This window comes from Fundulus heteroclitus, unplaced genomic scaffold, assembly GCF_011125445.2.
Source record: "Fundulus heteroclitus isolate FHET01 unplaced genomic scaffold, MU-UCD_Fhet_4.1 scaffold_44, whole genome shotgun sequence".
Lineage (NCBI taxonomy): Eukaryota > Metazoa > Chordata > Actinopteri > Cyprinodontiformes > Fundulidae > Fundulus > Fundulus heteroclitus.
In genome coordinates, this window is record NW_023396857.1 from 36306 (window position 1) to 57097 (window position 20792).

General features: G+C 41.0%; 1 protein-coding gene across 1 annotated transcript in view; it reads left to right on the forward strand.

Moving 5' to 3' along the window:
• The first annotated feature begins 8426 nt into the window (after nucleotides 1-8426).
• The window catches only part of LOC105918858 (polyunsaturated fatty acid lipoxygenase ALOX15B), a 40670-nt gene continuing 28304 nt past the window's right edge, over nucleotides 8427-20792 (forward strand). The window contains exons 1-8 of the mRNA XM_012854018.3: nucleotides 8427-8454; nucleotides 8548-8721; nucleotides 10043-10247; nucleotides 10375-10456; nucleotides 10576-10698; nucleotides 10780-10883; nucleotides 19318-19484; nucleotides 19568-19711. Of these exons, the coding sequence (XP_012709472.2) occupies nucleotides 8572-8721; nucleotides 10043-10247; nucleotides 10375-10456; nucleotides 10576-10698; nucleotides 10780-10883; nucleotides 19318-19484; nucleotides 19568-19711 (975 nt within the window). The 5' untranslated portion in view covers nucleotides 8427-8454; nucleotides 8548-8571. The remainder of the gene's footprint in view (nucleotides 8455-8547; nucleotides 8722-10042; nucleotides 10248-10374; nucleotides 10457-10575; nucleotides 10699-10779; nucleotides 10884-19317; nucleotides 19485-19567; nucleotides 19712-20792) is intronic.

Here is a 20792-nt window from a genome sequence, read left to right on the forward strand (position 1 = left end):
CTGTATATTATATTTGGTACATACCCAGCTGTAAATTTAGTTCACAATACTAGTTATCTATATATTATACTCATAGGAGAAATCTATCAGTAAAATTCTGTCTATAATAGTATACATCTCTAGTATACATCTCTATTACTTTATTCAGTAATAACCCATGTTCTGTACATATGGAACCATTGTTTATCCTGCACTTGCTGCTATTGCACTTCTGGTTAGACCTAAACTGCATTTCGTTGCCTTGTACCTGTACCTGTGTAATGACAATAAAGTTGAATCTAATCTAATCTTATTCCTGTTTTGACTCTGTCCAGCAAGGTTCCCTCTCTGCCGTGCTGTGGATTCTTCTGCCGTGCTCTGGTCTCCAAGAACTCTGGTCCGGGCCGTCAGCTCCTGCTCTCATCTACACTCCTGTTCCAGTTCAATCCTGCCTCTATGGTTTCTTCATCCACCATTCCATTACCTTTCAATAAACTCTCAATTTTAGCTTTGTGTGTGTGGTTCTGGGTTCATTGAAGACAAATCGTGACAGAGGGTGATAGAAATAGAATGTGGAACAAAAACTGTCAGAGTTGGAACATTGTTTTCTCAGCTGCAGCCATAGCGGACAAGCCACCAGGTAAATCAGCTGCAACTGCGTTAAATTTACTGGAATAATAAGCCACAGGTCGCAATTTGTCAGCATGAGATTGCAACAAAACAGTTGAAACTAGATATTTTGTCCACCATTTGAAAAAATGGTTTGTCAGTTTACCCCGCCTCTCGCCCAGAGGCTGGAGATAGGCACCAGCAACCCCCGCGACGCCATGAGGGATTAAGCGGGTCACAAAATGGATGGATGGATGGGTTTGGCAGTTTGGCAAAGCCAGCAACGGTGCAGAGGACAAGGCTGCATTCAGAGCAGAGAAAGCCAGTTCTGCCTCAGACGTCCATGTGATTTTATCAGCAGCTGCTAAGGCAAGGCAGAACAAATTTATTTGTATAGCACATTTCAGTTTAAAGACAACGCAAAATGCTTTACATGATTAAAATATAGGAAAACAAAAATAAAAACAGACTCAAAGCCAGTTGGTATAAAATGTAGGAAAAAAATAATAAATAAATTATAGGAAAATGGAAACTAAAAGCAAATATTAAGAACAGTTGGACTACAAAGTTGAACTAATGATGTTTCAGTAAAAACAGTTTAACCAGAACAGTCAAAGGCAAATGTAACACTTATGGGCTAGGTAGCTAACTGCGGCTACAAAACCAGCTTCAGAAGAGTTTCCTTTTAAGGAGCCTGAGGTGTGAAAAAAACAGGAGGCAGTGCTTTTAGTTTTGGTGAATATATATTAAGTGATTTGAAAAAAGAACAGACAATTACAGCAACACAATGAGACACAAGAGAATTGACTGAAAATAAATTAATTTCAAAATCATAAAGTCCATAGTCCAATTCTAGCTCGCCATCTTCAGATCCAGATGAGGATCTGATCCGACAGGGAAAAAAAACCCCGACCTTCTAAAAGAGAGTGGGGCCACAATCAGCTCTGACAGAATCCCGGCGACGGTCAACGTAAACAACGCCAATGATTCCGGCAATCAAATCAATAGGTTTAAAGATTTTAGATGAATATGTGAAGAAGACATGGTGAGGATCCTTAACTGCGTGCCGGAGGCGGGGCTTTAAATAAAATAGCTAATTTGGGGCAACACAGGAAGTGGGCCCGAAAAAATAAAAGTCTTTGACTAATTGTGGGATTCTGAAGTCACGGGCTGTTGTTGGCTTTATCTGTTCTGTTTTAGAGGCTGGGGACAGGTAACCACAAGGGAACAGCAGGTCATGGTGGAGGGTCCTGATGGTACGATCTTTGCCTTCTGGTTTAACTATGTATACTGGAAGAGGTCGGGCTTTCTTCTGAATAATATACACGTCTGATTCCCACCAGTCTGCGAGCTTGTGCTTGCCTCATAGTTAGACATTTCTAACCAGAACTCTATCTCCAACTGAGAGTTCTGCAGCGGTGACTTGCTTGTCAAATCTGAGTTTTAAGTTGCAATCTTATAACTTCCTTTAAGGTGTGACTTGAGCTTTTCAACATAATGTGAATGAGATATAGATGGTTTTTCAGACACAGGCAGTCCAAAAGATAACTGGTCAACTGACATTCTTGGCCAGAAGAACCGTGATCTGACAAAATCCAGAGTCCTTTCTATACCTAAATGGCCTATCTGGTAATGCAGCTGGTTGAGGACCTCAGCCCGCCATTCCTCTGGAAGTACAAGTTAATAAGTAAGTTCACCTCCAATATTTCTTCAGCTGACAGGAACAATTATTATGGAGCTCCAAGCGTGTAAGCACTCGCAGGAGTAATGGCAAATCTGGGAGCTGTTCCCTCAGAGATGGCGGTGGGTTTTCCCCTCATTCCAACTGAGCGATGATGTGCTGAATGACTGGATCGGCTCTTTGTCAGCAATTTCACCTTCATCTAGAACGCGCTGAAGCCGGCGCGGCGGTCGAGATTCCGGATATCCAGCATGAATTTGAATTGCTCACAGCTTAGGGTCTCGCGTTATTACAACGTGACGCGATTAGTCAGTAATACCACAATATTGCGTCGAAGCAATCACGAGGAGATGGTGAAACAGGAAATGATTTAAAGGGAAAGTCCGGTCAACAAGGAAAAAATCAGTGGATCATTAGCTATACCTAAAACTAACACGTTTGTGGTGATTTAATGAATTTAGCATTAATCAGTAAAGAAATAAAAACATAAATTGTCGTTGCGATCACCGATACTGAGGGTGGCCGCCTGACATCACATCCTATGACGTTTCTTAGCAGAGAGGCACTGCGCTCATACAGCTGCGATAAACAACAATTATTTCGGATTTTGAGAGAACTTCACCATTTAAATTTGCGAGAGCTATTGTTGAAGCAACAATGCCCACGTGCATTGCAGTTGGATGTTGCAATACATCGGGTAAAAGTGGAAAAAACATCACAAAAAACACAAAAATAAGGAGATGGCTGCCGCAGCAGACAGATTCAACTCACATCGTCCCTTTTTGGTCTCCTTGCCTCAAACTGGTACGGCTGGATTTTGTCAAAAGTCAGGTTGCTATCAAGAAAGTCTTCTATATATTCCAAATCGCCTTCAGATGATGATGATAAATCCATGGAACTCCCATCGCTGTCGCTAATTAATCCATCACTCTCTGCCACACTGGTCGTCGCCATCTTGGATAATAGCGCGCACTGACACAACCACTGAGCTATATAGCTCAGTGCACACAACAAATAGAGCCTCTTCTTCTTATTATTCTTCTTCTTCTCTTTTTTATGGTGGTTGGCAAACAACTTTTATGTGCATTACCGCCACCTTCCAGATTGGAGTATGGATCAACCTTAATCTTATATTCTCCCCACAGAAAAAAAGGTATGATGGTTTCTAGGAAACGTTGATAATGAGAAAACATTGGGTTGTCACAAGTTGTGTAAAGTTGTAAAGTAATGCAATTTTAGGAAAACTTTTCCCAGTAACGGGAAAGTTATTACATTTTTATTTTTGTTGCACAGTTTTTCAATTCAATTGAATTCAATTTTATTTATATAGCGCCAAATCATGAAACATGTCATCTCAAGGCACTTTACAAAATCAAGTTCAATCATATTATACAGATTGGGTCAGATTATACAGATTGGTCAAAAATGTCCTATATAAGGAAACCAGTTGATTGCATCAAAGTCCCGACAAGCAGCATTCACTCCTGGGGAAGCGTAGAGCCACAGGGAGAGTCGTCTGCATTGTACATGGCTTTGCTGCAATCCCTCATACTGAGCAAGCATGAAGCGACAGTGGGAAGAAAAACTCCCCATTAACGGGAAGGAAAACCTCCGGGCTCAGTATGAACGGCCATCTGCCTCGACCCACTGGGGCTTAGAGAAGACAGAGCAGAGACACAACAAGAGAGACAAAAAAGCACAGAAGCACACATTGATCTAGTAATCTGTTCTACATTAGATGGTAATAGCGGGTAAGCCGTCTTCCCTGGATGATGACACATGCCAATTTATCTACTTTTTCATTACCTACTATTCCTTTATGTGCTGAAACTCATGTGAATTGAATACTTATTTTTGCTTGTTGCTTTCTATCATATATCAAATAACTAATTTCATCTAAAAGATCTTGACAGCTTTTAGATTTTCCACTTATAATGCTGGTTAATCAAGACATTGAGTCTGAACAGATAACTACCTTACTAAGCTTCACATCCAGCACCCATTGCAATGCCAAAACAAATTGCCAACATCTCTGCTGGAATAAATTGATAAATTATCTGCTGTTCTTCCTTTCATAAAACCTTTTTGTTTTGGAATATAAACTGCTACTCCTGTTTTACCATTTTCCTCTTTTGATGCATCTGTATATATTTATGTCATGTTTTCATACATAAGTTCTAAATACTGCTGAATAATGTGATACAAACCTCCACAGGACTGTTCTATTTTTTTGGTTTCTAAATTTACTGTTGGCATTTTAAATACCCATGGAGCAATTTTAGATTTAATTACAGTTTTACAGCATGCTATATTATTTATCCCCAAATGATCTGCATAAATATTTCCTTTCCATCCAAAACCCCTTACGTTATAGCAATACTTCCAACATTCTCTGAATACTTGTTTATTAGGGTGATTTTCCTCATGCCCTTGTAAATTTAAGCAATAATTTATTGACAGTTTCATCCTCCTTAAGTCCACTGGCATTTCTCCAGTGACCACCTGAAGAGCAGGAGAGGTTCTAAAAGCACCAAAACATATCCTAAGTGCTTTAGCTTGAATTCTATCTAAATCTAATAACAAAGAATTTGCAGCTGACTTATAAACAATGCATCCATAGTCCAACACAGATCGAAGTAAAACATCATATATTCCACTTCACTGTTTCCTTATTCAATAACTCAGGGAACTCAGTTATTTCTTAGAATTCCTTTAACACTAATCGGATTTAATAGATAACAGCAGAAGTTACACAATGACACTTTAATGTTCAAGTTAAGAAGGAAGTAGTCAAAGGAACAGAGGTATTCTTGTGTTCATTCTTCCGTGATAATGAAGTCACTTTGAATGAGTCATGAAATTCTCAAACATGCTCAAAACAACTTCTGGGTGAGGGTCAGAACAGAAACAGCCACTATAACTTTGAGCAGTGGTGTAAAGATTATATAATCCTCTATTTAAATGAAAAAAAGCATGTACAAGTGAAAAAGCATGTACAAGTATATTAATAGTAAAAGTGCATTAGAATTTGTACCAACAGTAAACTAATGCTGCATCTCCAACAAAAGTACTGAAAAAAAGAAAAGGTTGGTATGACTGGTAAACAACAAATACACTGTATTACATATTATACACCACATCCAAGACAGATCTGGTAACATACTCACAACTCAAATATGCAATCAAAATCTAACAAACCTATACACTGAAACTGTGCAATTCCAACATTTAAACCAGTCCTCCAGACTTGTGCATTTTAAGAATAATTACAACATTAATGAAACAAAATCAACATAATTAAAAATGTACAGCTTAAACTGTCTAACCATTCTCGATGAAGAATAAAATCTCTACAAGAAATTTGAATAAAGGTATCTATTATTTTGCCAAATAACAGATACCTTATTTGGCAAAAAATAAAAAACATTAATGACAGGCAACCTTCCACTAAAGGCCCGTTTACACTACACCTAAAAACCGAGCCATGCCGAGACCAGTCCGAGCTTGGATCAGTTAACCGGGATAAAAACGGCCGTTTACACACAAGAGTTATCTCGGTTACCTCGGTTCCATGGTTGCTCCTCGCCTCCTAGTGATGATCTGCGGTACTACCGCTCTCTGGAATTGAAGGCGGGACCGAGCAAATCAAAATGACGGCACCCGTAACATTCAGGATGTTATGGTTAGACAGAGTCGGCTTTTGGGACGTGGATAAGACAAACGAACGTCTAATAAGGATTTACAGACGCCAGAAACAACGACAGACGCTGAGGTTCATCACACTGCTAAGCAGAATCATCTCTGGAAACCGTGTGGCACGGTAAGGAAGCTAGTATTATTATGAATGTCTGAAATTTGTCTGAATGGAGTGTGAATCGGGACGTGCAGCCAGACACGGCGGAAAACCCGCTGACAGTCAGCTGACTGTAAGAGGATGACGCGGTCTGCTAATGCGCTCTTCGTTATCAGGTAACCAGGATAAAAAAAAACAGTCCGAGACCTACTAGGGAACTGGTCCGCAGTTAGCGCGGTCCGGTTAGGGTTAGCGCGGTCCGGTTCAGTCTACTGACCGTTTACACACAAGAGTTATCTCGGTCACCGAGCTCGGACTGGTCTCGGCTCGGTTAAAAAAGTGTAGTGTAAACGGGCCTTATGATTTATGGAAACCCACTGCTAATTCTTGCCATTTGATGCCACATTTTCCTCCTCTAAGATAACAAAGGTATGAATTCATTTAAGAAAGCAACTTCAACTTCAGGGTGTTTACTTTTGGGGACAGTTTAAATCCATCCAACTCCAGGAAGAGTTTTTGGAAGACTTCAAAAGTGTAGCGCAAAGTGGGAGGGTATGCCAAGTTCAGGGCATATATCAGTCCCATGAGCAGCGAGCAAGCTTTTGCAGTACTGTTGCATCCAGACAAAATCTCATGGCTTTCCACAAGGTAACTTCATTATCACGGAAGAATGAACACAAGAATACCTCTGTTCCTTTGACTACTTCCTTCTTAACTTGAACATTAAAGTGACATTGTGTGAACCTGTTATCTATTAAAATTGAGTAGTTCGCTTCAAAAGTATTTTTTCATTATTTAGTAGTTACACCCATCAACAAACTGAAGTGTTCCAATAAGCTCTGAATAATGATTTATACTGTATATGCATGGATATACATTGTAAGGTCTGTGCTGGCTGCCATATCGTGTCGCCATGTTTTTACGTTCAGTAATTTTTCACATCTCACTTAGTAGCTCAAGTAAATATTTTAGTCCAAATACTTTAGGCTAAAATATTCAACTGTTTATTTCTTCTTCTTTTTTCTTCAATCCCATTGTTATATAATAATAATAATAATAATAATAATAATAATAATAATAATAATAATAATAATAATAATAATATCGTCTTTATTGTCACTGAAACATACATTACAACAAAATTTGTTTTCTGGTTTTAACCCATCATCACCCTTGTGGAGCAGTGGGCTGCCATGTGCGGCGCCCGGGGAGCAATCTGGGGTTAAGGGTCTTGCTCAGGGACCCAGGCGCTGGGGATCAAACCGGGTACTTGCAACTTTCTCTGAGTGCAAGCGCGCTGCTCTAACCACTAGGCCAACACTCCCCTCAGATTGCTTCTTGCGCGCTCCATTCAAAGGCAAAATATAACTCCACATGCTACTAGCCATGCTAACTGCAGTGTCCACCCCACCATATTATAAAGACGGCGGGGCGCCAGGCTTTCAATCCCCCCAAGTCTAAGCATTGTTTGTTTATTTTAAATACCTTTATGTTTTAGAGCAACATAAAATGGTCAGTAAAGTTCTTGTCTGGGAGAAAATCTCCCGGTCCAATTAAGCTAACGCTAGCTACTTCCATGTTGGCGCCAAAAGTTTTACAGAGAACAAAAACATGTTCTACATCAACTAATAAACTTATGAACAGTGACATATCTTGCGTCAAACTACATGCAGACTTATTTATTATCACAAATTTAAAGCGGAGCGATTTTAACTTACCTGCAAAATGACTGTTGTCGGGACTATCTCTTGCTCTGTGTGTGATCCGTAACGTCTAGACTTGGAGCAGAATCAGTCCTGCTGTGAGCTACAGTGCGCATGCGTCATGCGTGCGTTTCCATTTTTAGAGTAAAGGTTATGTAGTATTTGCAGGGTTATGTTATGTACATACTACTATTAAACATTTAAATAGTATAAGGAAATCTAAGTAAAACTTACTCTTTCCCCAAAATTCATGTATTACATAGAAAAAAACATTTAATTTTACTTCATTTTTTACTTACTGAACTCTAGTTCTTACAATGTAGAAATTATGATGAATACTCTAATAGAGTTTACTGCACCAAAAAGTCACTTTTTTCAGTGTGGGAGTAATCTTCAGAGGAATGCAACCACTGGTACAATCCAGTTTTTATTTAACACAACTCTTCTCTGTATTCTTGGACAAGGAAACAGAATAGTAAATCAATAACCATGTGAGCTTCTTTCATAGGTTAAGTTATACAGGTACATCCAGACAAAGATATGATCAGAGTTAGATGTGTCAATGAAACACCATACATAACCTGTCATCTACCTATGTGACAAACAGTCCACTCCCACAAGAACTGAGTATATAAAAAGGCATATCCATCTCCTGGTCCATACAGATCACCTTGGTCCAGTTGATGCAGGTAAGAAGAATCTGTTGGATAAACAGGCAACTATTTACAGAAGCTGTGGTTTCTCCTGAGGTTCATGTTGCTTCTTGGTTGTTTCCCTGTCAGGATCCTTCTGCCCTCTAGGAAAAGATGTTGGTGGTTTACAAAGTTACCGTGTACACTGGAGATGCTGCTCATGCCAGCACTTTCCACAATGTCTACATCACCCTGGTGGGCACAGGTGGTCAGAGCGAATCCGTGGAGCTCACAAGCTGGTTACCATCCTTCCACGAAAGAAGTGTAAGGCAGAACTCATCTTCAAAAACTGCATCTTTCATTTGGATTATTTCAACTATTTCAGCCCTGAGAAGCAGCCACCTTTGGCCAAAGCAAGATTTTAACCAAAGGACCTCAGATTGTTTGTAATTTATGATTTCCACAGTTTTTTTGTACAATGGTTCTGTTTGGTTCACTCAGCAAAGGTTGGTCCTCAACCACTGGGACACATTCCTGAAAGGGGAGTGGTGGTCTGGTGGGAACAGCAGAGCACTTGCAACCTAGAAAGGCTACAAGTTCCCTGGGTTGAATCCCACAGACTGCCACTCTGGGTCCCTGAGCAAGACCCTGCAACTGACTGGCAACGTCCTTTTTGCGTTTGATGTTTGTTTTTTTTTTACTTCTATGGGGGGAACTATGAGGATAAAGAGATATTATTCTACACTCTAAAATCTGACAAGTTCACCTTACTTAAAAAAAAATCTAGGAAACCAATTACCTTGAAAAATGTAAGTATAACTAAGATGCATTAACTTTAACTTTAGTGAACTAAATGTTAGTATGCGCAAGTTCTGGACATTCGCTTTGCAAAATTCTATGAATTAAATAATTTTGAATAGATTTAACATACCAACAGTAAGCACTTTTTTGGGACTCAGCCTTTAGAGTTTATCTGTGTGACGCACAGCAGCAGATCATAATGTTCACCTTTTTAGAAAAATCCTGTCCTCTATGATGTTGAATACAACCCATCAATTGTAACAACTACTTCACTAATGGTTTTGTCTGACCAGATCCTCCAGCAAAAAAAATCTGCACAAGTCTCCACCTCGTTGAAATACTTAATTTTTACGTGTAGACTCAACTTAAATATTGTCCTAAGTTATCAAGCATTATATTTATCTAACAGTTCGCAGCACTTATTTATAAATGACTATAAACAACAAGTTGAGAATTGAATTCTGCTCAGTGAAGTTTTATTAAACGGAATATTATATTTAAAGTGTAAGAACTCTTACAAAAAGGTGCAGCCTTCCCCCTGCCTTAAAATGAGGAATGTGGAGCATCTTGTAAATTTATACTTTGTAATCGGTTTCACAAAAAATTAAATACTAAATCTGTTTTTCCAGATGATTTGATCAGCATCAAATCATCTCGCGACACCCCAGGGGTCCTGACCCCCATTTTGGGAACACCTGCCCAAAGGATTAGTTAAATGCAGAGGACACATTGTATTGATATATACAAAGCTGCAATGATAAATAAAGATAATTATTTAAAAAATCTTGGATGTTTACCTCCCCTTCGTGTTGATCTGGGATCTGAGATTTCCTTGTTGTTTCAGGTTAAAAACTGCAAGGTGAAATGCTCCAAGCCACTCGGTGAGCTTTTAGTCATCATCCTTAGGAAAGAGCACCACATCCTCTTCCCAAACAGCCCATGGTTTGTTGCTAAAGTAGAGGTGAAATCTCCGATGGGAGATATCTACCTCTTCCCCATCTACAAATGGATCACTGACTGCGAGGAGCACTACTTCAGAGAAGGATCCGGTTTGTCCATCTTAAACACATTTTACTAAGCAGAGAAAGAATAGACTGATAGGAAGCTAGAGCACGTTTCCAACAGACTGAAATTAATCAGATTCTGTTTAACTTCTTCTGTTTTATCCCTTTTTAGCTGTTCTTTTCAGTCAAGAAAAACATGACATCACCAAACTATGCTGGACGAAAGATATCGTTGAACAACAGAGACTCTATAAGTGAGTATAAGTAAAACTGTCCATCCACCCATTCATTGTCCATGCCTGCTACCAATGCATGGTCCCGGGTTGGTAGGGTGGGTTTTCTGCTTTGCTAACATCTCTTCTGTATCTCTTAGCTGGGCTGAGTATAAATCTGGATTACCACACATCATGGAAGCAGAGACCTGTAGTGCATTGCCTCTTGATGTGCGTTTCTACTTCACAAAGGAACTAGAGATGGCCTACACTGCAGTTAAAGCGTAAAAATTATTCTTCCTGTTTTTACTTTCCATGTGAAATGAGTTTTGCACAATGAACTTAGTTTGTTTTCTATTTCTTAGACTTGTGGAGCTGAAATTGGTAGAATTGGCTGAGTGCAAGGAGAAGTTCAGAAGCATTGAAGATATTCAGTGTCTGTACAGCTGCCACCGCACTGAAATATCTGGTAAGGGAACATTAATAAAAAAATCCTCAGATTTAATACTGCTCGTATGATTGCTCCCATTCTCAGCTGATCTCTTAGTGGCCTGTTAGATGCCAGAAAGCATCGCCTTGCTTGAATGTTCGTGTTGAATCTACTCAATCCAACTTTATTTGTAAAGCACTTTAAATGACCAAAGGGGTCAAAGTGCTGTAAAACCTACATTAAAAATATTTAAAACGTTTAAATGCTACAGTAAGGAAACAATAAAATACAGAAATGGGATATGGTTAAAATGTATTAGCAGCCATGCAGTAAAAGCTTAATAAAAGCAGAAGCTAACATCAACTTCTCACATGGTGTCTATAAAGGCATGGATGTCTCTAGCACTGGTCACAAGAGGGAGTCAGTGTGTTTGGATATATGTCTGCGTGTGTGTATGTGTGGCTGGGTGTGAATGATGGCCTGATAATTATCACCTGTGTCTGCCCATGGAGTTTTGTCTTTTGTTTGTGACAGAGAGGGTGACATAGGGGCCGATATTTTCTGCTGACCGCAAAGTAACAAATCAATAACCAAAGTATCTTTTGTCAGGGTTTTGTTTACCGATGAACTCAGGACGCACACACGGAACTAAAAGTTTGAGTCTTTATTGAAAGAAGTGTGCTGGGTGGTGAGTGATGAAGACCGGAGGTTCAGGACAGCAGAAAGTCAGGGATGTAGATGATGGCAGGAGCTGACGGCCCGGAGACAGAGAGTCCACACTTGCTAGGTGCTGCTCGGCTAGCAGGCCTCATAGCACTCAGGTTAGCAGTTCATTGGAGACACCAAGGCACAGAGCTGAACTTCACCAGGGCGGCTAGTCAGGTTAGCAGAACTTGAGAGACACCAGGGCACAGAGCAGAGCCTTTCCAGGATGGCTAGTCCAGTTAGCAGTTCTCTGGAGACACCAGGACACAGAGCAGAACCTCTCCAGGAACAAACAGTCTTTAGAGTGACTGGCAGGACTAACCTTAACAACAGGAGCAAAACAAAGCTTCCAAGGCAAACCGGGGACTGGCATGGAGAGGTGTGGAATGATGACGGCCCAGTGCTGAACTGAAGGCAGAGGGAGGTTTAAATAGAGCACTTCACAGGTGGAACAAGGGTCTGGCTAATTGGCTGGTAAATGATTATCAGGTGTGACTGACTGCTGAGGAGGTGAAGTGAAAATTGACAGAAAATAACTGATGACTGAAAACTAATAATAAATAAAGTCAAACCTAACCCAAAAGAGATGAAAAAATGAAAGTAACAGAAAAACAAAGCCAAACCAAAACTCAACCATGACATCTTTCTAGTCAATATACAATCTTGTCAAAGCGTAGTTTGCAAGAAGAAGAAAAATAAACACCCTTCAACCAGTATTGGAGCCAAGTTTCCTCCTTCAGTCAGCGAGTCAGACAGACAACTATGTCCTTCCCTCAGTGACTAACCTAGTTTACGATAGTCACATTACATTGTCAACAGAAACATGCTAAGTCTCAGATCCTTCCTAAGCTTCACTGGACTTGTGCACTATGTACCACCTAACCACTTCAGATGGTGACCGTGAGTAACTTTGAATGAAAGGAAGAAGCACATCACAACCCATGGTGTTTGAAACTAAGTATATTCCTGCTGTGAAGTTTATACTTGCTTGGACATAGCTGATGCTGGTTACTGCTGCATATTGGATGCGCATGGATGCCGTGGCTACTGTTTGATGTTTCCTAAATTGCTCACGACCAGAAAACTGTTGGACAGATGGATTGCTTGTTTGTGCAACTCAAAGTGAAGTTGGATGTTGGTGCAGTTACTGCTGTAACTCAAGCTTGAATTGGAGAGGGGATTTGGAAGCAATGTTGGCTTGTTCTCTATGGAAATAAGATTTGTGCCAAAACAAAGCAGCTGAGTTGGATGTGGCTTTGACACAAATGTGGAATGTGGCATATTTAGTACTTCTGTTGTGCACACACTGTCTGATGTTAATATCAATCAAAATCTGGTTCAAATACAAATGATCCTGAAACTGTTAAAAGGAAAGTCATTCTCACTGAAAAGGCGTTGGGGTGTAAAATGGAGAAACTCCGAAAAGAACGTCAAGTAAGAGTGAATAAAATGAAAGGGGAACATCCATGCTTTAAAATAACTAATGGGGAGTGATGATAATGTTTCACAGGTGCAAACTCAGCTTAATATCTTGATTCAGCTACGTGAGGAGACAACTTCTCTGTATGAGTCAGAGATGGAAATATTACCTGATGTGGAAAAGGATAAACAACACTCCTGGTTTGCAAGCATCAATAAATACAACAAAGGATTAATAGAGGATGTGACACAGTGGCTCTTGGAAATAAAGAAATCGGTAACAGAATGTGCAACAAATGAAAATGTTGAGAATTACATTGCAGGACTAGTACATGATGATGTTCAGCCAAAACACAGCATTTCAAATGTTGGAAGCCAAAAGCAAGGATCAAAAACTGGGTCTTCAAGAACTTCACACTCCTCCACTTCCTCGTCTCTTATTAAAGCAAAGGCTGAAATGACTGCTCTTCTTGCTCGTCAAATCTTACTTCAACAAAAACTGGACCAAAAAGAGGAGGAAATAAAGAAACTGAAAGAGATTTGAGCTTGAAGTGGAGATGGCAGCCGTTCACGCTAAGATGGAAGTCCTTGGCGCTTCAGGAAGCAACATAAAAGGTACCAGTCGTACAATATCTGATGGTATGGACTCATATGTCGCTGAAGGGGCTCACACTGTACTTGATGCTGAGATTGACTCATTTGTTAATGGTGGCCAAAGAGTGCATGGCAGTCAAATTGGAAATAGGCCTCATGTAACAAATCCAAATAAAAGAGGAAACATTGATGTTGGATCTCAATCAGTGCAGCAGAGGCCCCATGGACACCCGATGACTCCCAACAATGTTGCTTCAGCTCCTCAGTTTGTAGCTAGTCCACATGTTCCGATGCCAGTCGATGATGACGGTAATAATTTGTTATCCATAATGGCAAGGCAAAATGAAATTTCCGATCTGCTAGTACGACAACAGAACATCTCTCATTTGCCAAAGAGAGAGATTCGGGTATTTGATGGAGATCCACTTCAATACCATGCCTTTATGAGAGCTTTTGAACACAATATAGAAGAACGGACAAGTGATAGCGGAGACTGTTTGCACTTTCTGGCACAATACACAAGAGGACAACCACAAGAGCTTGTCCGTAGCTGTCAGCAAATGCCTCCAGACACAGGATATCAAAGGGTTAAGGCTTTGCTGGAAGAGCACTTCGGTAAAGAACCAAAGATCGCCTCAGCTTATTTGGATAAAACTCTTTCATGGCCTATGGTGAAAGCAGAAGATGCCAAATCTCTCCAAGCTTATGGTCTTTTCTTAAGAGGATGCTGTAATGCAGTTGCCATACAAATTGAGAGACAAATGGAGGACAGCCGCTTGTAACATTCAAGAGACACGTCATCAAAGAGCTACTTTCCCTGACATTGTAAGTTTTATTGAATGCCAGGTGAAAATTGCTGTAGATCCTGTTTTTGGCAATATACAGGATACCCCAAAGACAATGCAAAATAAAAGTGGCAGCAAAGATGGTTATCAGCGTCGCACACAGAACCAAGGAAGCTTTGCAACTACAGTAGGATCATTGTATGGAAAGACTGATATGAAGAAGGAAGGAACTCCACTGGATAAAAGGACCTGCCTATACTGTAAGGGTGAACATGCACTAGAGTTGTGCTCTCTACTGGAAAAGAGGTCACATAACGACAAGATCACATTTTTGAAAGAACATGGAGTCTGCTTTGGCTGTATGTGCATAGGGCACATAAGCAAGGACTGCAGGAGGCGACTGTCATGTAAAACATGTGGAGCTAAGCACCCTAGCATACTTCATATTCATCCAAAGAGCAAAGAGAAAGCCAAAGACCAAGTTGCAGCTGATTCAAGTACGGCAGTGGACAGCTCTGTTGTGGCTGTGCAAAGTAGTGGTCTCAGTGGGGCCGGTAATCATGAATGTAAATTATCCATTGTTCCAGTTAAGATCAAGTCCAAGAAGGGTTACAAAATTGTTGAAACTTATGCTTTCTTGGATCAAGGCAGCTCGGGCTCCTTTTGTACATCAAGTCTGATAGACAAGCTGAATGTTTCAGGAAGAGGAACTAAAATCCTTTTGCGCACCATGGGCCAGGAGAAACTTGTGGGATGTCACATAGTATCAGGTCTGGAAGTAGCTGGTTTGGAGAGTGATCTCTACTGTAACTTGCCAGATGTCTTTACACAGAAGATGATGCCCGTGTGCAGGAGCAACATACCACGGGAGCAGGATCTGGTCAGATGGCCGTATTTGCGTGGGTTACACTTACCTGAAATAGATGCAGACATTGAGCTTTTGATCGGCTTGAATGCACCTAGAGCTCTAGAACCTATAAAGGTGATTCCAAGTAAAGATGGAGGGCCATATGCTGTTCAGACCATGTTGAGCTGGACTGTTAATGGGCCTATATGTGGTGAAGCAGGCTTGGAAGAACCCAGTATCACTGCTAATTGCATTTCTGTTGTGAAATTGGATGAACTATGGAAGCAGCAATTCCAATTAGATTTTCCTGAATGCAGTCATGAAGAGCAACTAAGTCCATCAAGAGAAGATAGACAATTTATGGAAATGGTCAATAGTTCAATTAAGCTGATGGATGGTCACTACACCATTAATTTGCCTTTGAAGAAAAGAAACGTGTGCATGCCTGATAATCGCAAGTTAGTAGAGCAACGTGCTTTGAGTCTGAAAAAGTTTGTGAAGGATGCTTCATTCCATGCAGAATACACCACTTTTATGGACACTATCATTTCCTGCGGTTATGCTGAAAAGGTGCCTGTTGAAGACTTGGTTTATAAACATCAAAGAAACTGGTATATTCCACATCATGGTGTAATACATCCACGAAAGAACAAAATCAGAGTGGTGTTTGATTGTGCAGCATTATTCCAAGGTACATCACTTAGTGCACAGTTGTTACAGTGACCCGATCTTACCAGCTCATTGATTGGAGTCATAACCAGATTCAGAAAGGAAACTGTTGTTTTGACGGCTGATGTCGAGGCCATGTACTACCAGGTGCGGGTCCCAGTTGAAGACCGCAAGCTGCTGAGGTTCCTGTGGTGGCCCAGTGGAGACTTCTCACAACCCTTGGAAGAATACAGAATGTGTGTCCATCTGTTTGGGGCTCTTTTTTGCTCTGCAAAAGTGTGCAGATGATAATGGACAGTTCTTCAGTCATCAGGTGGTAGACACCATCAGGCACAGCTTTTATGTAGACGACTGTCTTGTCTCTGTGCCCTCTGAGTCTGAGGCTATTTCCCTCTATAAAGACCTTCGAGCTATTTGTGCCAGAGGTGGATTTCAACTGAAAAAGTGAATGAGTAATAGTAGAAGCGTGTTGGCTGCTATTCCTGAAGAGGAGAGGGCAGTAGATATAATGGAGCTCAATCTGAACTATGGTTTGCTTCCTGTTGAAAGGGTTCTGGGAGTGCAGTGGTGTGTGCAATCGGACGCATTCAAGTTCAAGATCTCAATTCAAGATAGACCTTTGACTCGTAGAGGGATCTTGTCTGTTGTCAGCTCTATATATGATCCCCTTGGAGAGCTGGTACCAGTGGTACTAAAAGCCAAGCTAATTTTGCAGGAGCTATGCAGGAAAGGCCTTGGGTGGGATCACGTGGTACCTTTACCTATTGCACAGGAATGGATCAATTGGATTCAAGAGCTCCACCTACTGGAGAGTTTCAAAGTCGACAGATGTCTTAAGCCCGTGGACTTTGGCAATGTGGCATCTGCCCAACTACACCATTTTGCAGATGCAAGTGAGGTGGGTTATGGAACAGCTACCTACTTGCGGTTGTGCAACACAAATGGAAAGCTGTGCTGCACTCTCATCATGAGAAAGTCTAGGGTGGTTCCTTTAAAACCGATTACCATTCCAAGACTGAAGCTAACAGCAGCAGTAGTTGCAGCACGAATGGACAGATTATAGAGAAAGGAGCTGCAGATGCCATTGCTTGACTCTGTTTTCTGGACTGATAGTACCTCAGTGCTAAAGTACATAAAAAATGAGACCTCAAGATTTAGAACATTTGTGGCAAACAGGGTCACAGAAATTCTTAATGTGTCTTGTGAAGCACAGTGGAGACACGTGAGCACCTCGTCCAATCCAGCAGATCTTGCTTCCAGGGGGCTTGGAGTTAAAGCATTTCTCATGACAGAACAGTGGACGTGTGGCCCACGATTTCTTTTATGTTCAGAAAAACACTGGCCAACAAACCCAGATGATTCAATCGAGCTATTGGAGCAAGATGATCATGAGGTCAAAATTAGTGTTCTTGTTAATGTAGCTGCAGCCGTAGGAGTTGACTCAGTTTCTCAACTTATTGACCGTTCGTCATCATGGAACCAACTGAAAAGAGTGATGGCTTGGGTTCTAAGATTAAAGAACAGACTTTTCAGTCTATGGAAGAAGAGGAAAGAGGTCAAGGCACTGCTGTTACACTCAAAGATGGGTGAGAAAGAGCAGAACGATGTTCTGAGCAAAGAGCTCCAGAGCATCAGAAACACTGAGGCGTTAAGTGAGGCGGAGTTGGAAATTATAGGATTTTGTCAAAAGAAAAGGTTCCCCGAGGAGTTTTCTAGTCTTGTAAAGAAACAAAACGTGAAAAAGACAAGCCACATCTATAAACTAAGCCCAATACTTGACAATGACATCTTGAGAGTTGGTGGGAGGCTCAGTAGGGCAGCAATGCCTGAAGAATCAAAGCATCCAATCATATTGGCCAAAGACCAGCATAATTCTGATCTCATTCTGAGACATGTGCACAAAGAAGTCGGCCATGGTGGACGGACTCACATGTTGGCAAAGCTACATCAGAAATACTGGATTACAAGGGCCGGTGTGGCTTTTCGAAAAATCTTGGCAAAATGTGTTGTTTGCAGACGGGTTTTGGCAGTGCCAGCAAGCCAACGGATGGCGGAGTTGCCATTTAATAGGATATTTCCAGATGAACCTCCATTCACTTCAGTAGGAGTTGATTGTTTTGGTCCGTTTGAGGTGAAACCATATATTTTCACTGTGGAAGATCCACAGTGAAAATATATGGAGTAATATTCACCTGTTTAGCTCTAAGAGCTGTGCATATCGAAGTAGCTGTATCACTGGAGACCGATTCATTTCTTAACGCCTTGCGTCACTTTATATCAAGATGAGGCCAGGTCAAGGAACTCTGCTCAGACAATGGAACCAACTTTGTCGGCGCTGATAAAGAGTTAAAAAGATCTTTGGAGATGTGGAATCAGACTCGGATCCATGATGACCTCATACAAAAGGGAATAAAGTGGACATTTAATCCTCCAAGTAGTTCTCATCATGGGGGAGCCTGGGAGAGATTAATTTGCTCAGTCAGGAAAGTCCTAAATTCTACATTGAGAGTACAAACTCTGGTCTCCACACTGTGCTTTGCGAAATTGAGGCCATTCTCAATAGCAGACCAATAACAAAAGCATCTCCAGACCCGAATGACCTGGAGGCCTTGACTCCTAACCATCTTCTTCTCCTCAAGGGTCAGCCATCTTTTCCACCTGGTGTTTTTAAAAGGGACGACCTGTATGCCGTGCGTAGATGGAAACAAGTACAATACATGACAGACTTGTTTTGGAAAAGATGGACAAAGGAATATCTGCCACAGCTTCAGGAACACCAAAAATGGAACAAAATCAAGCGCAACTTTACTTCAGGAGACATTGTGCTTATTGTAGATGACTCTGCATCTACAATACAATATTGGAGCCAAGTTTCCTCCTTCAGTCAGCGAGTCAGACAGACAACTATGTCCTTTCCTCAGTGACTAACCTAGTTTGCGATAGTCACATTACAGTGTCAAAGGCAAAGAAAATAGTTTTAAGAAGAGATTTAACATCAGACAGTGATGCAGACTGTCTGGTGTTCAGTGGCAGCTCGTTCCACATTTTAGGACGCATCAAAGACATGGTCCTCCCTACACTTCTGTTTTGTTTTAGGCACCCTAAGGAGCAGCTAACCAGCTGACCTAAGGGAGTGCAATGGTGAATAATAGTGCAACAGCTCAGAAAGGTAGCAAGGGGAAAGGCCATGAAGATCTTTAAAAACATCTAGAAGAGCTTTAAAATGAATCCTAAAATGTGCAGGAAGCCAACAAAGTGAAGCTAAAACAGGGGAGATGTCCTCATATTTGCATGTACCAGATAAAAGACGTGCCACTGCATTTTGCACTCTCTGTAGCTGGGTAATATCGAATTAAAATTCTGATTAATAATCTGATTAAGGCATGTTCAGTGATAGCAGTCTGTGCTCTGACAGCAGAGGAGGATATTCGCTGAGTTCGTCCATGTTTTCCAGATTATGTCCATGACCACTGGAAGGAGGATTCCTTCTTTGGCTACCAGTTCCTGAATGGAGTAAACCCCATGGTGATCTGCCGCTGTCGAGCTCTGCCTCAAAACTTTCCTGTCACTGATGAGATGGTCTTCAAGGGCAGTAACCAGCGTCTGAAAGATGAGATGAAGGTGATCATCAGACATTATATGGTGATTCCTGAATATTTAAACATCCCAGTAACTTTGACTTCCTCCTGGTATTTTCTAAACAGAAAGGCAACATCTTCCTGTGTGACTACAAGATCCTGGATGGAGTGAAAGCAAACATCGTAAATGGGAAGCAGCAGTACCTGGTGGCTCCTCTTGTTCTGCTGCACAAAACTCCTGATGACAAACTGATGCCGATTGCAATCCAGGTTAGATCAGCAGTTAATGGCAGAGTCCTCCGATAGTCTCTCCTGATACTTTAGACATCCCCCAACAGGGTAGCACCAAATCTTCTGTAGGTGGGTTAAAACATTCAGAGGGAGAGATTTTAGGCAAGCCTCTTTGCCCAACTTCTCTGGATGGTTCCCGGTTCGTGTCATTTGGATGTTATCTACAGGATTTGGGTCTGGAGACCGCAATGGCCATAGAAGAAGCTTGATTTAGTTTCTCCTCAACTGTTTCTTTCAGCCTCCTGCTGAGTTTCCCTCATCCAAATTGCAAAGCAATAAAACCTCTTCTGTTTGTTGTTTTGTATCGTCCACCAGGCCCTTACACTCAGTTTTTGGATCAGTTGTCAGATTTCTTATCTGATTTGGTGATAAACACTGACAAGGTTATTATAGTGGGGGATTTCAACATTCATGTTGACACAAAATGTGATAACTTTAGTGTAGCCTTTAAAACTATCCTAGATTCAATTGGTTTTGCTCAAAATGTGCATGAACCGATGCACTCTTGGCTCCATGCTTTAGACCTTGTGCTGACATATGGCATTGATTGTGAAGAATTAACAGTATTTCCTCATAACCCTGTCCTATCTGATCATTTTTAATAACATTTGAGTTTAATCTGAGTTCTCCACCCCCAAAAGACGGTTCCATTATAGTAGATCTTTATCGGACAATGCCGCATCAAACTTTAAAGAGTCAGTCCCCCTATTAATATCGTCAGTATTGCAGAAATACCCTGTAGATGCTGTTTCTGCCCTTTCATAAATCGATACCTTTGCTAACGGTGTGACTTCCTCATTGCGTTCTGCATTAGACAATGTAGCTCCCTTGAAAAAGAAGGTGATTATTCACAGGAAGCTGGCTCCTTGGTTTAATTCAGAGCTGCGTTCCTTGAAGCACAATGTTAGGAAACTGGAGAGAAAATGGCGCTCTACACACCAAGAGGAATCCTACCTAATCTGGAAAGACAGTCTATTGTTGTATAACAAAACCCTTTGCAGAGTTAGAGCAGCATATTTTTCATCATTAATTGAGGAGAACAAAAATAATCCTAGATTTC